Below are 13,202 nucleotides of genomic sequence, written 5' to 3'. Positions count from 1 at the left end.
TCGATTCACTTTTGTCTAATTATCGGGATTGAAGCCTATCAGATAACGGAGCACGAGCTAAAATTTCCATAAAAATTTACCAGAAAACCCGGCCAGAAACTGAATTGATAATGACGAAACTGGCGAATAACAAAACCGAAAAATCGCTTACTTGAGTAATAGAAACTGGATACAAAACTTTTAATTGTAAGTTAGGTGCACAAACCCAAATAATGACGAGAAAACCCAGAAACCCTTCTTCCTCATTGACCCCAACAGCTACAGAAGACGTTTGACCTATAATCTATCACTTTACTGATGGTGTCATGAGCAGATGATTTCAAATATAGCTCAATCAATGGTTAGCGGCAAAACTCGCATTTTAGCACCTCCATAACAACTTTCCTTATTTTTCTGTTTCGTACCCCGTAAATTAACGGACAAACGACACTGTCCATAAATATCAAGTAAATTCCCGCCATTCGGAGACTTCTTGGCGGGAAAACGCCGAATGCGTCCAAGGTATCCATGATAAAACATGGCAGCCAGCAAAAGCAAAACACGAAAACTATAAGCGAGACGGTTCGTGTTATATGAATGTCTTCCCCGCGCGTCTCTCTCGTTTGCAGCTGATGTGTACTTTCTTTTGCGTGCTCTGTAGGGTTAGAGTTCTTGCTTAGGCAGATAGCATTTGATTGATTTGTAGAACTGATTTGATGGAGATGAAGGGTCCCTTCAAGATTATTTACAGTTTTTATGTCTTGTCTCCCTCCATTTAATGTACTCTGCTGTTTTTGTGATAAGAAAGTGAATTTCACGGGTATCACACCAGACCGATCCTCGCAGAGGCCTAGGTGTACGTTTGCGTGTAATTTTTTAGACTTCTGACCACTAAGTGAATCACTGTTCAAGTCTTTGAATAATAATTTATTGCTTTGTTTCGCGTTTGTATCCGCTTCTCCTGCCATGTTGAACTGGCTTTCTCCATCTTTTAGCTTCTTTGTAACCACATTTACTGTAATCCTTTTGCGATGACAAGTTACTGCTCTCGCGATTTTTACATTACAAAAGATTACAATGATGATGTCCAGTAACATGAAAGTATTTGCGGTGATTTTATAGGAATAACTACTGTTGTCTGTGTGACACAGAGCCGTCCGCGCGTTGAAACTGTAATAACCCCATCCAAAAAGTGGCGGTGTACAGCTCAAAGTACAGATAATCCAAATGAAACCGAGAATCTTCAGAACCAGCCTTTTGTCAAATAGTTCCCGGTATCTGTTGAGATGACAGACCAGCATATAGCGACTTAAGCTTATTGCAGTTAGAGTGAATAAAGTAAGGGCAAATAAGAGATAACTCTGATATCCTTGAATGACGCAGAACATCTTGCTAAAAGTCCACTTTCCTCTTTGAAGAGTCCACACAAAAACCGGAAGGACGGTAACAGCGAGAAGAAAGTTTCCAATAGATAAATTCATGACAAACAAGTTGGGTATAGTTCGAAGTTGCCTCTTCCCACACATGACGAAAATCATCAAGAAATTCCCGAAGGCAGCCAAAATAAGAATCGTGGTAGCAAGTGCAACTTCGATGAAAACTTGAGTTGAGGTTCTGTATTCTAAAGGGGGAAATATGCCATTTTGTTTCAAGGGGTTTGCGGTGCAATTCATGTTGGTTGACGCCATCTTTACCCGAGCTGGTGTTTCACCAAAGTAAGTGATATAGGATTTATGTCGGCGAAATGAATGATATCAAAGATTTTGCTTTTCCAATTAAAATCTGGTGCATCTAAGCGCTCGAGAATAATAAGTCGTGGTCCGAATACTCCTGCTCAATCACTGGTTCGAGCCGTCAATGACGAAAGCAGACCTGCGTTTGAAAATAACACCAGCAGTCGTATAGATGTGTACCCCAATGACCCCAGTGGGGTTATAAATATTTAAATTAGGAAATAGAATTTACCATCGGTAAACATAATCAAGTTTTTCTGGAACGATCCTGCATTAATAAGGAAAGCTACATGCCATCTTTATTATTACTTAAAAAGTCTGAGTTATCAACGAGCATTTCAGGACAAATTTCTATTTCATTTTCACGTGTAATGAATATAGTTCTATTTTGACAAGGAACAATACATGATTATAGAAACACTCATTTTGCGCCATTTCATGTAAAATAAGTTGTTAGGGCTTTTGAGACAGACAGGAAGCTTTAAGATAATTGCACTTCGTTTCCAAGAGATGATCTGCAAAATTACTGCTATAAATGACTGTCAACCGCTATTGTGCCTTACGTAAACACACATACACGCAAATATAAAAATTTTGACCGTCAAGTATCGTTATAAACTATTTTTTTCCGACATTCAAGAAAGAAATAGAAAAGAAAAGAAACCTAAAGGCTAAGAAATAAATCAAGTTGAGCTTTAAAATTTTAGTGTTTCTTTTTATGAGTATTGCTTGAATCTCGCTTGATTGGAATCTTATTATAAAAGCATTATTTAGTTCTTCGCCGAAATCAATTGCAGTACGTCCAATTTGCGTAAATGCCAGACATTATTAGCTTTTAATTTATACATAATCTAGTTGTTGATGACGCTGGTGAAAGTTTTCGTTAACCTGCGACGTGTGTCCTAAATTTGCGCTTGAAAAGAAAAAATTTCATCTTATTATAAAACTGTCTAAAATAATAATGAAACAGTCATGCCGCAAATAAATGTGGTTTCTTCACTTTTCGTTTCGCTTCATTTTGTTTAGTAAGTAAGTAAGTAAGAAACCTTTATTTCAATAGGGTAGCTCCTACAGTTTTTGCACAAGACAAAAACTGCTATCCATTGAGGCCCTACATATCATGATAAACTAAATTGACTGGAAATAATAGTGATACCCAAGTACATTTAAAACTAGCTATGAAATGTTATTCAAAGGGCTTGAATTCAAAAAGACATTAAATTACAAGAAAAATCATAAAAATCTTAAAATCTGATTAAAAATTACAAAGCCATGATAAAAAAGGCCTTTTTTGTACATTCTATATTTATAGACGGAAGTCTAAGTTTACCACTGCTTCTTAATGTTCTGGGAAATACATCTTTGTCATAATTAAAGTAGCGCATAACGACAAAGGAAGGACTAGAGAGGAAAGCCACTGCACTTGATGTAAAGAATAACGTTAGTTACACTATACGTACGATGCTTGGGAACAATGAAGGTCACAGCACAAAAGTAGCCATGCATATGGTTGCTGGGCGCAGCCTCTTTTATACTTTTACCTGAGTGTCGTAAGTAACGCAGGTTTTTAATGGGTTTTGCTTCATCCCGCTCGATGGAGCAGGTTTCAATTCAGTTTCGTAAATCCAATACCACGGTTATCACAAAGGCTCATAAAAAAAAATGGTTCACTTCGTCCTTAGCCAACGAGAATTTAATGAAAAATCAGGCAAAGTGCAAAAAGCGCGGGAAGACGCGGATGACAAATCGTGATTCGTTTTCGATTTACTTCTGATTGGTTGAGAGGATGATGTGAGTTTTCTGGACCAATCACAGAGTATTACTTGTCGCACTTAGCATACTTGGTAAAGATGGTCGAAGGGCATGGAGACCCAATCATGCCTGTTATTCCTGTCAATAATAGCGGAGCTCGCAGAGCGTAGCCCCATAATTATACAAAATAGTAGTAACCCATCAAGCCGAAAAAAATTGGACTTATGACCGTACCACCGACCGTACAAGATGCTACTTTTAACATGCGTGGTCAACTGTACCGCGGGCACACCAACGCCACGGCTTTGTCCAGTAGTCTAGTGGTCAGTGCACTGAGCACCGAGTCGGACGACCCGGGTTCTAGTCCAAGCCGGGGCAAGGCGTTGTGCCCTAAAGGTTTGTGAGAAAAAAAATGCGAGCTCCGCTTTTAGGCTTGGCTAAATCTATATATTATTGATAATAGTAGCAACAATACTAGTGATGTTGATAAAGACGAGAATGAAAATGATGCTTTTTCTTTCAGAGTAATAAACTTCAAGCTACGTACAGCTTTATTCATCCTAAAACCATCTTTCACTATAATCAGCAGGTGATTTGAGTAATTACGAACATTTTCAAATAAGTTTGCAACTAACACACGGACGATCCACTTTACTCATTAAACGAGGTAAATTTGATAGACATTGACTAAGCCAAGATAGATATCACTATTCCCATGCATTTGTTTCGGAACAAAAATCATACAATCCGAACCGGGTGCGATCACCGCTCCAGAGAGCTTTCAATCACATTTGGGTCGCTTTAATGCCATAGACCTTGCTGTTACCAGTTATTTTGAATGCATTGTGATAAATAGAAGTTTATATAATCAGCCATTTCTCCCCTAGGAAGTAAAAGAATGACTTTATTAAGACTCTACTGATTAAACTCTACCCCCTAAAGTGACAACCCCTTTCAAGCGACTACTTCTATCTGGAAATGAAAATAGACATTCTCTCTTTGCAGCGATTCCAACAACGTGAAATAACACAAGGAGAAGGCGAGACCTAAAAGCGACAAAAAAGGTTGAACCACATAGTTGCGGGGAAAGTTGATTGAACAAGTCGTGATATCATTCACATTTCTACCCGAGTGATTAAGAGGAAGAAGCCTGTTTTCCCAACTATCCGGGGTTAACTGCTGAAAATATTTTTTATTTGCGATAATTAAAAGTGTAGCAGCACTCAATAAGATCCTTAAAGACTTAAAATATTCTCTTTTGATGAGCAAAGTCTTAAGCGCGCTCCTTTTTGTTTTATTTGCTGCTAGCGTTAGCCGCATGCCTCTGGCCGTCGATGAGATTAAATTCATTCAAAACGAAACGGAACACAAGATGGAATAAAGAAAAGATTTAATTATTCACGGTCGGTGTTTCTAGCACAGGAGATGTTATAACAAAAAACAATATAAAGTTTGCGTTGCACCTGTCTCATGTTATTCGACGATTTATCACATTTAGTTAAGAAATAGACCGCGGGTCTATTTGTTTACCGGCTTAATACAACGTTAGTAAAAGTTAGGAGAACACGAGAAAGGTTTGGAAATCACGAACCGGAGGCTTTTCTTGTGCGCGTGGGTCATTGCGTGCGGTCTGTTGCTTTTGTAAAATAACTTTGGTTATAACCGGTTCAAGAAACGATAGGTCTCTGACCACTCAGGGCATATACTATATTTCAGTTATTTTGTAACAATAAATATTTGCAATACCTGCTGCGTTAAATAAGTGACGACTGATGCGATCAGTAGATAACAAATAACTTGACGGCCACTTGTTCAAACCGGCGCTAACGTGGAAAACGAATAATGTACAGTTGTTCATGAGTGTTAGTGTCCGACTGAAGTATCAAGTATCATTGACTGAAAACCTTCTTCCTCGCCATGCTTTTTGCTGCCTTTCTATTTTCTCTGTTGGAATGGTGGCCTCATTGCTGCTTTGGTGAAAATCAAGGTGAGGTAGCTACTAACAATTCAATATTTGTCAAAACGTTTTTGTCTTTAAATCGTACAGCCACAGCCTATCTAACTACTAAGGGTCGTTTTCCTTACAGGTAGCATAAATGCTTATGTTCAAATGAAGTATTTAGTGTGTCTTTTTAAACGCATGCAGATTTGCGATCGAGCGAAAAGAAATGAAAATTTCAAAGTTGACGAAGATTAATTCCCATTGTAAGGAAAGTCTCAAGTCAGTTCCTTCGTAAAGAAGTTACAGAATGTTTTTACTGTGAGAGCTCATTTTTACCCAATTTTTTATCGATCTACCAAACTCGTTAAATTTAAGGCCGCAAAATTTCTATGCTGCACAATAATAACAAATGATATGAACACCTATTTTTTTAATTTAGGTGTTTACTTCATCATAATATAAGTCTGCAACAGAAAATAAAATATGGCTGGAAATGACACGATTATTTTGGAGTTAAAATAATTTATGCACTGGTAATGGCAATCTCAATTGCCAACTGTTAGATGCATGAGAATCCTTAGAAAGTAGAGATTTCGATCACCTCCCTCTTTTTTTGAAGCAAAAATCGTCGATGTACGCGGTAGAACGCTTAGCCGAGATAAGGATACTGGAGTGTCTGGAGTGGCTTATGCCAATTTTATGTCTCACACCTTTTCGTATCTGAACATCACTGGTATTGCTTCGAATTACGTTATGAATGGTGGCGAGTGTGGATTTGCTTGTGTCAACACACCGTCGTGTTTCTCCTTCAACCTGGTTTTAATTCAAGATATAATCGGTAAAGTGCTGTGTGAGTTACTTCCATCGGACATGTACAACAACTCAGACAAGTTTGTATACAGCTCGAGTTACCATCACTATAGTATCAGGGTGAGTGTTAGATTTAAAACTTCACATTGCTTCTTTTTGAGTTGAATTGCGTCTGGATTGACGATCTTTTGCCACGAACCAGGCCTAGAAAGGATCGATCAGGTTTCATTCATGCCTTTCATTGCTGCTCCTGTGCGCAAAGTTGGATATGTTGTGAGCAGAAAAAACATGTACTACCAAATATGTTCATCTGGATAATTATCTTTTTATTCTTAAATTCTCTAGTCTCCTTGTATCAGTTCGCCTTGCCAAAACAATGGAAAGTGCGCCGCACTATACGAGAAGAACAACTACACGTGTGATTGCGTGAATGGCTACACAGGGAAACATTGTGAAACTGGTAACACACCTTCAATCAATTTAACGTTCAATCTGTAAGACTCTTTCAATGTACATTTTCCTATCGATGGAGGACTGAAATACTGGGTCGTTTTGGGCTTTTTATCAAATATTTCAATTCTTGTTACTTATTTCCTCTGGACCATTTTACGTCTAGTTGAATTTATTTTCTTATGATTTTCAGTCGTTTCGATTTGGAAAATCGCTGGATGGACTCTTATCGCTCGATTTTCAAATGACGACACCAAGAACTGGATGGCTGATAGCGGCTATTGGTGGTACGACAAGCAAGTTGCCATGGGGACAACAAGTAGTACTACTGAAAACGCCGACATGATCTCACCCGCCTTTTGGTTGACCAGCGGAAATGAGCTTAAACTCACGCGCAGTGATGACACCAATCACATTCCCCTGTTACAGACCACAGGTAACTGTTTGACCGGACAAACATTCCGATCTAAACTCAAGAGTTATGGAAACTTTAGAAACGGCACAGTTTGGGCCAGTGACCAGTGTTTAGGAAACTGTACGGTTATATATGGCGGACAATATATGTCAACAGACGGGTTTCAACAAGCTGAGTGCAACGGAACCATCCAAAGTCTCAACAAGATTGGCTTTTGGTGTGATTGGAGCTCTGGTGATGGAGCAGTGATGATGATTGGTGGAGGAGGAAGTAAATGTGATCGTGCAGATCACGGGATTGGAATTACAGAGGCTAACGCTGCTTCGTTTGTAGATGGGGGCACAGATGAATTTGACTTTGGTTATGACGCTAATACAGGAAAAACTGCATCCCAGTCCTATGCGCTGAACTTGTGGATTCGTTGAGTTGATGAGTTTTCCCCCTTTTTTATGTAAAAATTTTTAAAATTCCAAACAAATTTTGATCCGTTCAAAATGGTTGAATTTAGGGACAGACGCATAGATGATGTCACTATAAACAGCATTTTGCTTTGCCTTTATATCAAACAAATAGATTCTAAATTTTCTAATGTGGTAACATGGGATCTATTTGTGAAATTGATAAAGTCGTTTAAACCTGCAAAATGTGGGAAAGGGCAGTTCAACCGTTTAAAATTATCGATAATTATCGATAATTATCGACTGACGATCAACGTCAGATTACCAAGAGTCATTAAAATCACTCGAATAGTGTATCCTCTACCGTTTAAAGCGCCACCCAAATCCAAAACTGACTTTTTTGCTTACCTTTTTGCACTTTATAGCTTTGCCAGAAAAGAATAATTTCGTGCTTCACACCAGTAGGAACTTCCTTATCTTCCACGTACACAATTTACTATCACCCCAAATGCAGGTATTGCGTGAAAATTGTTTATAAAATTCCAGACAACCCAAACCTTTCCCCAGTTCTCTTCAAATCATTACCTAACATACGAGGAGGTATGCTATACCATTAGCCATGAATTATAAAGTTAATTCAGGGGAAAGATACGCTACACTTGCTTAAAACAAAACTATAAATAAAAGCTGATCATATCCGAAGATCTATTGTTTGAACCATAGAATTCAGCATTTTATAGTACTCCAGAAATTAGAAGGCATGATCAGATTAAGCTTAACCAGTTAGGAGAACTTATTCAGACCTTCGATGATCCATGGAAAAGAAATCGACCTGTCTTTACCATATCATTCACTGTATGGCCTGAACATGAGGTTTCCATTTTCCCTCAAAGTTCTCGCTAGTTTTTCGATGGTTCCAACGCTGATTAGAGAGTAATCTGAGAAGCTTTTCCTCGTTTTGTCAATTGAATATCATTTTCCTTGGCTCCACTGTTTTGGCTTCCTTGGTTTTCTTTGCTTCACGTTACTCGTGGACTTGACAGGTTCTTGCATGAAGTTTGAACCACATTTTCGGTCCCTAGAGGTACATGATGCAAGCCAAGAAAACATCAAACCTTTTAGAGTCAGTTTCTGTCAATTTAATGATTTCAAACTGGACTCAATACTCTTCCCGTCGCTAAGAAAGAACTCTATGCCGGAGTAATAATTACCGCCAAGGATCAATAGTCATTACTTTAGCTGATGCAGTTGATAGCCTTTTCTTGCCATCCTCGATGATGTAACCCTACCCACCCTACCCCTGCATAAAACACATAAAAAGTCGTAAAACATAAGTCACGTGAAAAAGTAACAAAAAAAACAATGAGGTGTTGAACAAGTTGTCACTACAGATTTTATTTTTAGTAAGCGGATTTCCACAATAACAACTCAGATTAAAAACAAAACTGAATGAAGGCATAACATGGCATAATCACTTCTGACATAAATTGTCTTAATTGATCGAACACTAGGTCACCAGTTTGTTCGGACTGCGTTCATTAAATTCGGAATGGAAATTGGATACTTTGCTAAATGTCACATCAACTTCTAACGGGATGGAAAAGAAAACCTTATGCCATAAAAACGCTTTAAAATAATCACAATGTCTCTAATTTGAGACTTCTATTTGTATAAGTTTATAGCTGAGATGACATTCTCTTTATAATATTTGACAGCTAAATAACCTTAAGTTAAAACTTGTTTACAACTTTCTATATAATTGACTTCGTCTCAATTTGTTAAGAGGTGTAGAGTGAACATTCACAGCTAAATTAGAAATGAAATTATTCAGTTCTTGCAAAATAAGCGTTTTATCATTTTTCGAATTTCTCTGTTTCTTATCCCGAACGTCATTGGATTAATGACGAGATCGAGAAACATCATGTAAACGCCGAACATGCGTACTTCGCGAGACACGGGAACGCCGCGTGATACGAGAATACTCAGGGTGACATTTGGGACCCAGCTCAAACAGAAAAGGAACACTATCATCGATATGGTACGGGCGATGTGGATATCCTCTCCTCTGAGCTCGGTTACATGCGGTTCTGTTGTGGCTCTGGAGGGCCCTGGACGTGGCACCTGCTTTGGTTCCTCATCTTGGAACCTGTTGTTTGGTACCGCGATTCTTCTTCTATGGCGACGAACAACTTGCGCGATTTTGATGTAGCAGCCAATGATGACAAGGATGCAACAAGAAATCACCACATAGCTGGTGATACGAAAGGAGATGTGAGCCTTTTCTGAGATTGAGCAAATTGCCTTGGAGGGAATAAACTGATATTTCCCCCATCCTAAAAACGGTCCACTGCTCAACAAAATCGCTAAACACCAGATCAACACAGTCATAAAGATGACAGACTTCTTGAAAAACACACTTCTATACTTGCTAGGTTTGACTATCTTGAAATACCGATTCACGCTGATCGCAGTGAGGTTGAAAAGGCTAACGGCAAACAAAGCAACGTCGAGGAAAGCGTAAAAATTACAGAGCTTCTCTCCAAAACTCCATTCTCCTCTGATGATGGTGATGATCAGCATCGGAAGCTGCCACAGTGCCAGCAACAAGTTCGATACGGCAAGGTTTACGAAAATCGCATTGGGAATGGTACGGAGGTTTGTCTTTTTTGTACACCGCACAGCAGACGATGATGTTTCCTGAAAACTGCGCATGTGAAAAGCAGAGCGACCAAAGAGACCTCGATAAAGGTTTGTGTTTGAGTTCGGACGGGTAACAAAAAGATGGTGTTGCCATTATAATAATTTTGCAAAACTTCCTTGAGTCAAAATTTGTTGTGATTCTCGAAGCTTTTAAGGCGCAGGTGTTTTATCTGTGAAAGCTTAATGTTTTCGTAGATGTTATTTCTGTAACATAATGAGACCATAGGTAGACAGGCGTTATATCGAATTATGACATGACTGTCGTTTCTTTATGAGAAGAAATGAAAATTTTCGTGTTTGCCCTCGCAATCGTATTCAAGGCATAAAAGCAAACTTGGTCATCAGCACAAAACCCAGTAATCGTATGATAAAGCAACTGGAGGAACGTGCAACTTCCTGCATTTTTTTCCACACATCCTGTTGCGACCTTTTCTGCATTTATGTAATTGATAAAAACTTTGAAAGAACTTATTTGGCGCCTACTCCCTGACGCGCGCAATTAAGGGCTTTGTTTCATTTTTATTGTTCAATTTCAGGCGCGCGCTTTCTTTCGCCACCGCAGCTGAAAAACAGCTTAAACAACGAAAACACTGTAAAAAGCACTGCTTTTGGTTGTCGGTTTGGAAAAAGTGGTGTTTAGAGATGGGAATTGCCGAGAAAATCGAAAATTACGAGCCGACCCAGCTTAACACTTTGCTCGAGTGATCCAACGCCGAAATTAAGAGCGCTTGTCTGTAAAAATCAGACAAATTCTAAATTTCGCGGCAAGGGTGAAAAATTCGATTTCTCTCTTATTTTAATATTAGATAGGCTAGACTATAACTAAACATCACTAGATACTTTTTTTGGCAAAGGTCTTTTTTATTTCAGAGAAAATAGAAATAAAAAAATTCTGTTAAAATCGTCATTTTTAGCTGCAAATTATTCACAAGTTTGAAGGCTTTGCATTCAAAAACGAATCACAATCTCGTCTTTTTAACACTCAAATCTTCTTTTTCAACCTCATAAGACCTCACAAAACGATTTTTTGTAAACACTGCGTTCCTCTTTGCGTGTAAAATAATTTAATTTCGAAAGCATACATTTCTCTTCAGTAAAAGTACTTTGTAAGTAAAGTTAATTTTCAGCATGTGCTAAACCTTCAAATGGATACAAATTTCTTTGGGTAAATGATTGAGAGCGATACGAAAGCTTTTCAAAGTCCGTTTAAAATGCAGTTATTTGACCTTTCGCGGTCAACATTCCAGTTGCGAGTCACACACCTACTTTAATATGACTCAACCCATATGAGGCCGGAAAATGTACATGGGTACACATTTCCAAATCCTCTAACCTCATTTGCCGCAGAAGAAAGATCCAAAGACCATTGTACTTTGGTTATCTTGTCGCTCGTCGTATTTATAACATCCGATGAAACTGCCTGTCAATCTGCAAACTGTCACCAACCTTCGTTGTAAAACGTTTGACATCTTTCTGCACTGTGGTATCTTATCCGGCGGTTCAGTTGACTGTGAGTGTTGCTCGGTTTGTGGTGCAGTAGATCTGATCGATGCTTTTAAAAGTGGCACTACACATATGTTGCAGTCAACGTTAGTGTTGTATACGGAGAGTCGTCACGCAATGCAAATGATACACTGGAAAGTTATTTTTTAGGGGGTAGGGGGAGGGGAAAGGAAAAGACAGTCACTCTGCGCTAAGCTTTTTGTTGTTGTGAACATCCAAATATCTTAGATGTCTTTGGCTAATACTCGTTGGAAAGCTAAATTTAGTACCTGCTAAAATAGAAGCCTAAGTAAACAAAACTGGTTTATGGTAATTACCCGATACCTATTGTTCGCTTAGAGGCGGGCCTTCGGACTTTGTTTTTCACAAATACACTAACTACACAGTCAACGTTATTACATAAAAAAATGAGAAGGTAGTTGTTCGTTTAAGGTGCTTATTGCGCGGAGTTTGTGGTTACAACACTAGAGATCGTGGGGAACTGCTGGTGAAAACGGAAATTTTCCTTTACTTCATGCACCAAGAATATCGCCAAGTAATGAGTCGGCTTTCAAATTTACCGGTCCTGAAGATGAGATCGACCTTATTTTGTGCCGAGCGCACATATGTCGGCCCCTCTGTAGTTTATGGTTTAAACGGTAGTTGGATCTGTTAACAGCGGTTAATAAATACACACCTATGCAGAGGCCCCACCCATGGCCATGGAGCATAGCACCCCAGCCTCACATAAGCCACACATCCCCACCACTGCGTTTTGTAGCATGGTGTTGTTAAAATGTACAAAAGGTTTCTCTTTAATGCTATTATGGGCATTTCCTTGCATAATTTTTGTGGAAAGAAAAACACCCCTAATAAGTACGACAGTCACAGAGCGCCAAAAAAAACAAGAATTTATTCCGCTGCAATAAATAAAATATCTTTACTGTTTGTCACCAGACAAAGGATGACACTATTACAAGAATGTTTACAGAATAAAAATATTTTGTAGGCTCCAAGAGTTCAATGATAGTGCTTAATTATATGGAAGTTTTGACCTTCACCTACCCCATAAAGTTCCTTTGTCCCCGGTATTGCGTGACAACCCAATACTCAAAGGGCGTACATGTTTGTAGTCAACTCAGTTTAGGCATTGAATGAGACTGTCAGATGTAGATTTTTTAGTTGCATTGTAAACTGATGCCAATACTCGGCAGCCACACGGCAAAACCGTGAATAAGATGCCACAACTTGAAGAAACATATCGAACGTTTGACAAAAAGATGGTGTTCGGAACAGGGTTGGTGGTTTCATTCGGACCGTTATCACTTATACAGACCTAAATGACGACGACGGACGACAAGCGGGGGAATCACACTAAAATGGTATCTGGATCGGTCTTCTGCGGCAAATGAGGTCAGAGCATTTGGAAATATCTTTCTATGCACATTTATGGCCTCATATGGGTTTGAAACATATTAAAAATATGTGTGACTCGCGACTGGATATGTTGACCGCCAAAAGGTCAAATAACTGCATTTTAC

The 13,202-nt window shown here is 38.8% G+C and overlaps 2 protein-coding genes and 1 pseudogene across 2 annotated transcripts; 1 reads left to right on the top strand and 2 right to left on the bottom strand.

Annotated features, from left to right (window-relative positions):
• Positions 1-156: 156 nt before the first annotated feature.
• LOC131773838 (tyramine receptor Ser-2-like) lies at positions 157-1,667 on the bottom strand. The gene has a single exon (XM_059089797.2). It carries the CDS (start codon positions 1,665-1,667, stop codon positions 342-344), a length of 1,326 nt encoding a protein of 441 aa, XP_058945780.2. The 3' UTR covers positions 157-341.
• A 4,492-nt stretch (positions 1,668-6,159) lies between these two features.
• On the top strand, positions 6,160-7,506 carry LOC131773860 (slit homolog 1 protein-like). Its single transcript, XM_059089825.2, has 3 exons — positions 6,160-6,336; positions 6,562-6,676; positions 6,860-7,506. The coding sequence occupies exons 1-3, from the start codon at positions 6,160-6,162 to the stop codon at positions 7,504-7,506; spliced, it is 939 nt and encodes a 312-aa protein (XP_058945808.2).
• Positions 7,507-9,306: 1,800 nt separating this feature from the next.
• On the bottom strand, positions 9,307-11,517 carry LOC131773805 (G-protein coupled receptor 161-like; annotated as a pseudogene).
• Positions 11,518-13,202: the final 1,685 nt, after the last annotated feature.

This window comes from Pocillopora verrucosa, chromosome 14 (genome assembly GCF_036669915.1).
Source record: "Pocillopora verrucosa isolate sample1 chromosome 14, ASM3666991v2, whole genome shotgun sequence".
NCBI lineage: Eukaryota > Metazoa > Cnidaria > Anthozoa > Scleractinia > Pocilloporidae > Pocillopora > Pocillopora verrucosa.
The sequence above is the reverse complement of the archived record's forward strand: the minus strand, read 5'-3'. Positions and strand labels throughout refer to the sequence as shown.

Coding starts and splice junctions, on each gene's coding strand:
- LOC131773838 (XM_059089797.2), bottom strand. CDS start 1,667: ATGGCGTCAACCAACATGAATTGCACCGCAAACCCCTTGAAACAAAAT.
- LOC131773860 (XM_059089825.2), top strand. CDS start 6,160: ATGAATGGTGGCGAGTGTGGATTTGCTTGTGTCAACACACCGTCGTGT. Junction 6,337..6,561: donor ACCATCACTATAGTATCAGG/GTGAGTGTTAGA, acceptor TAAATTCTCTAG/TCTCCTTGTATCAGTTCGCC. Junction 6,677..6,859: donor AGGGAAACATTGTGAAACTG/GTAACACACCTT, acceptor TATGATTTTCAG/TCGTTTCGATTTGGAAAATC.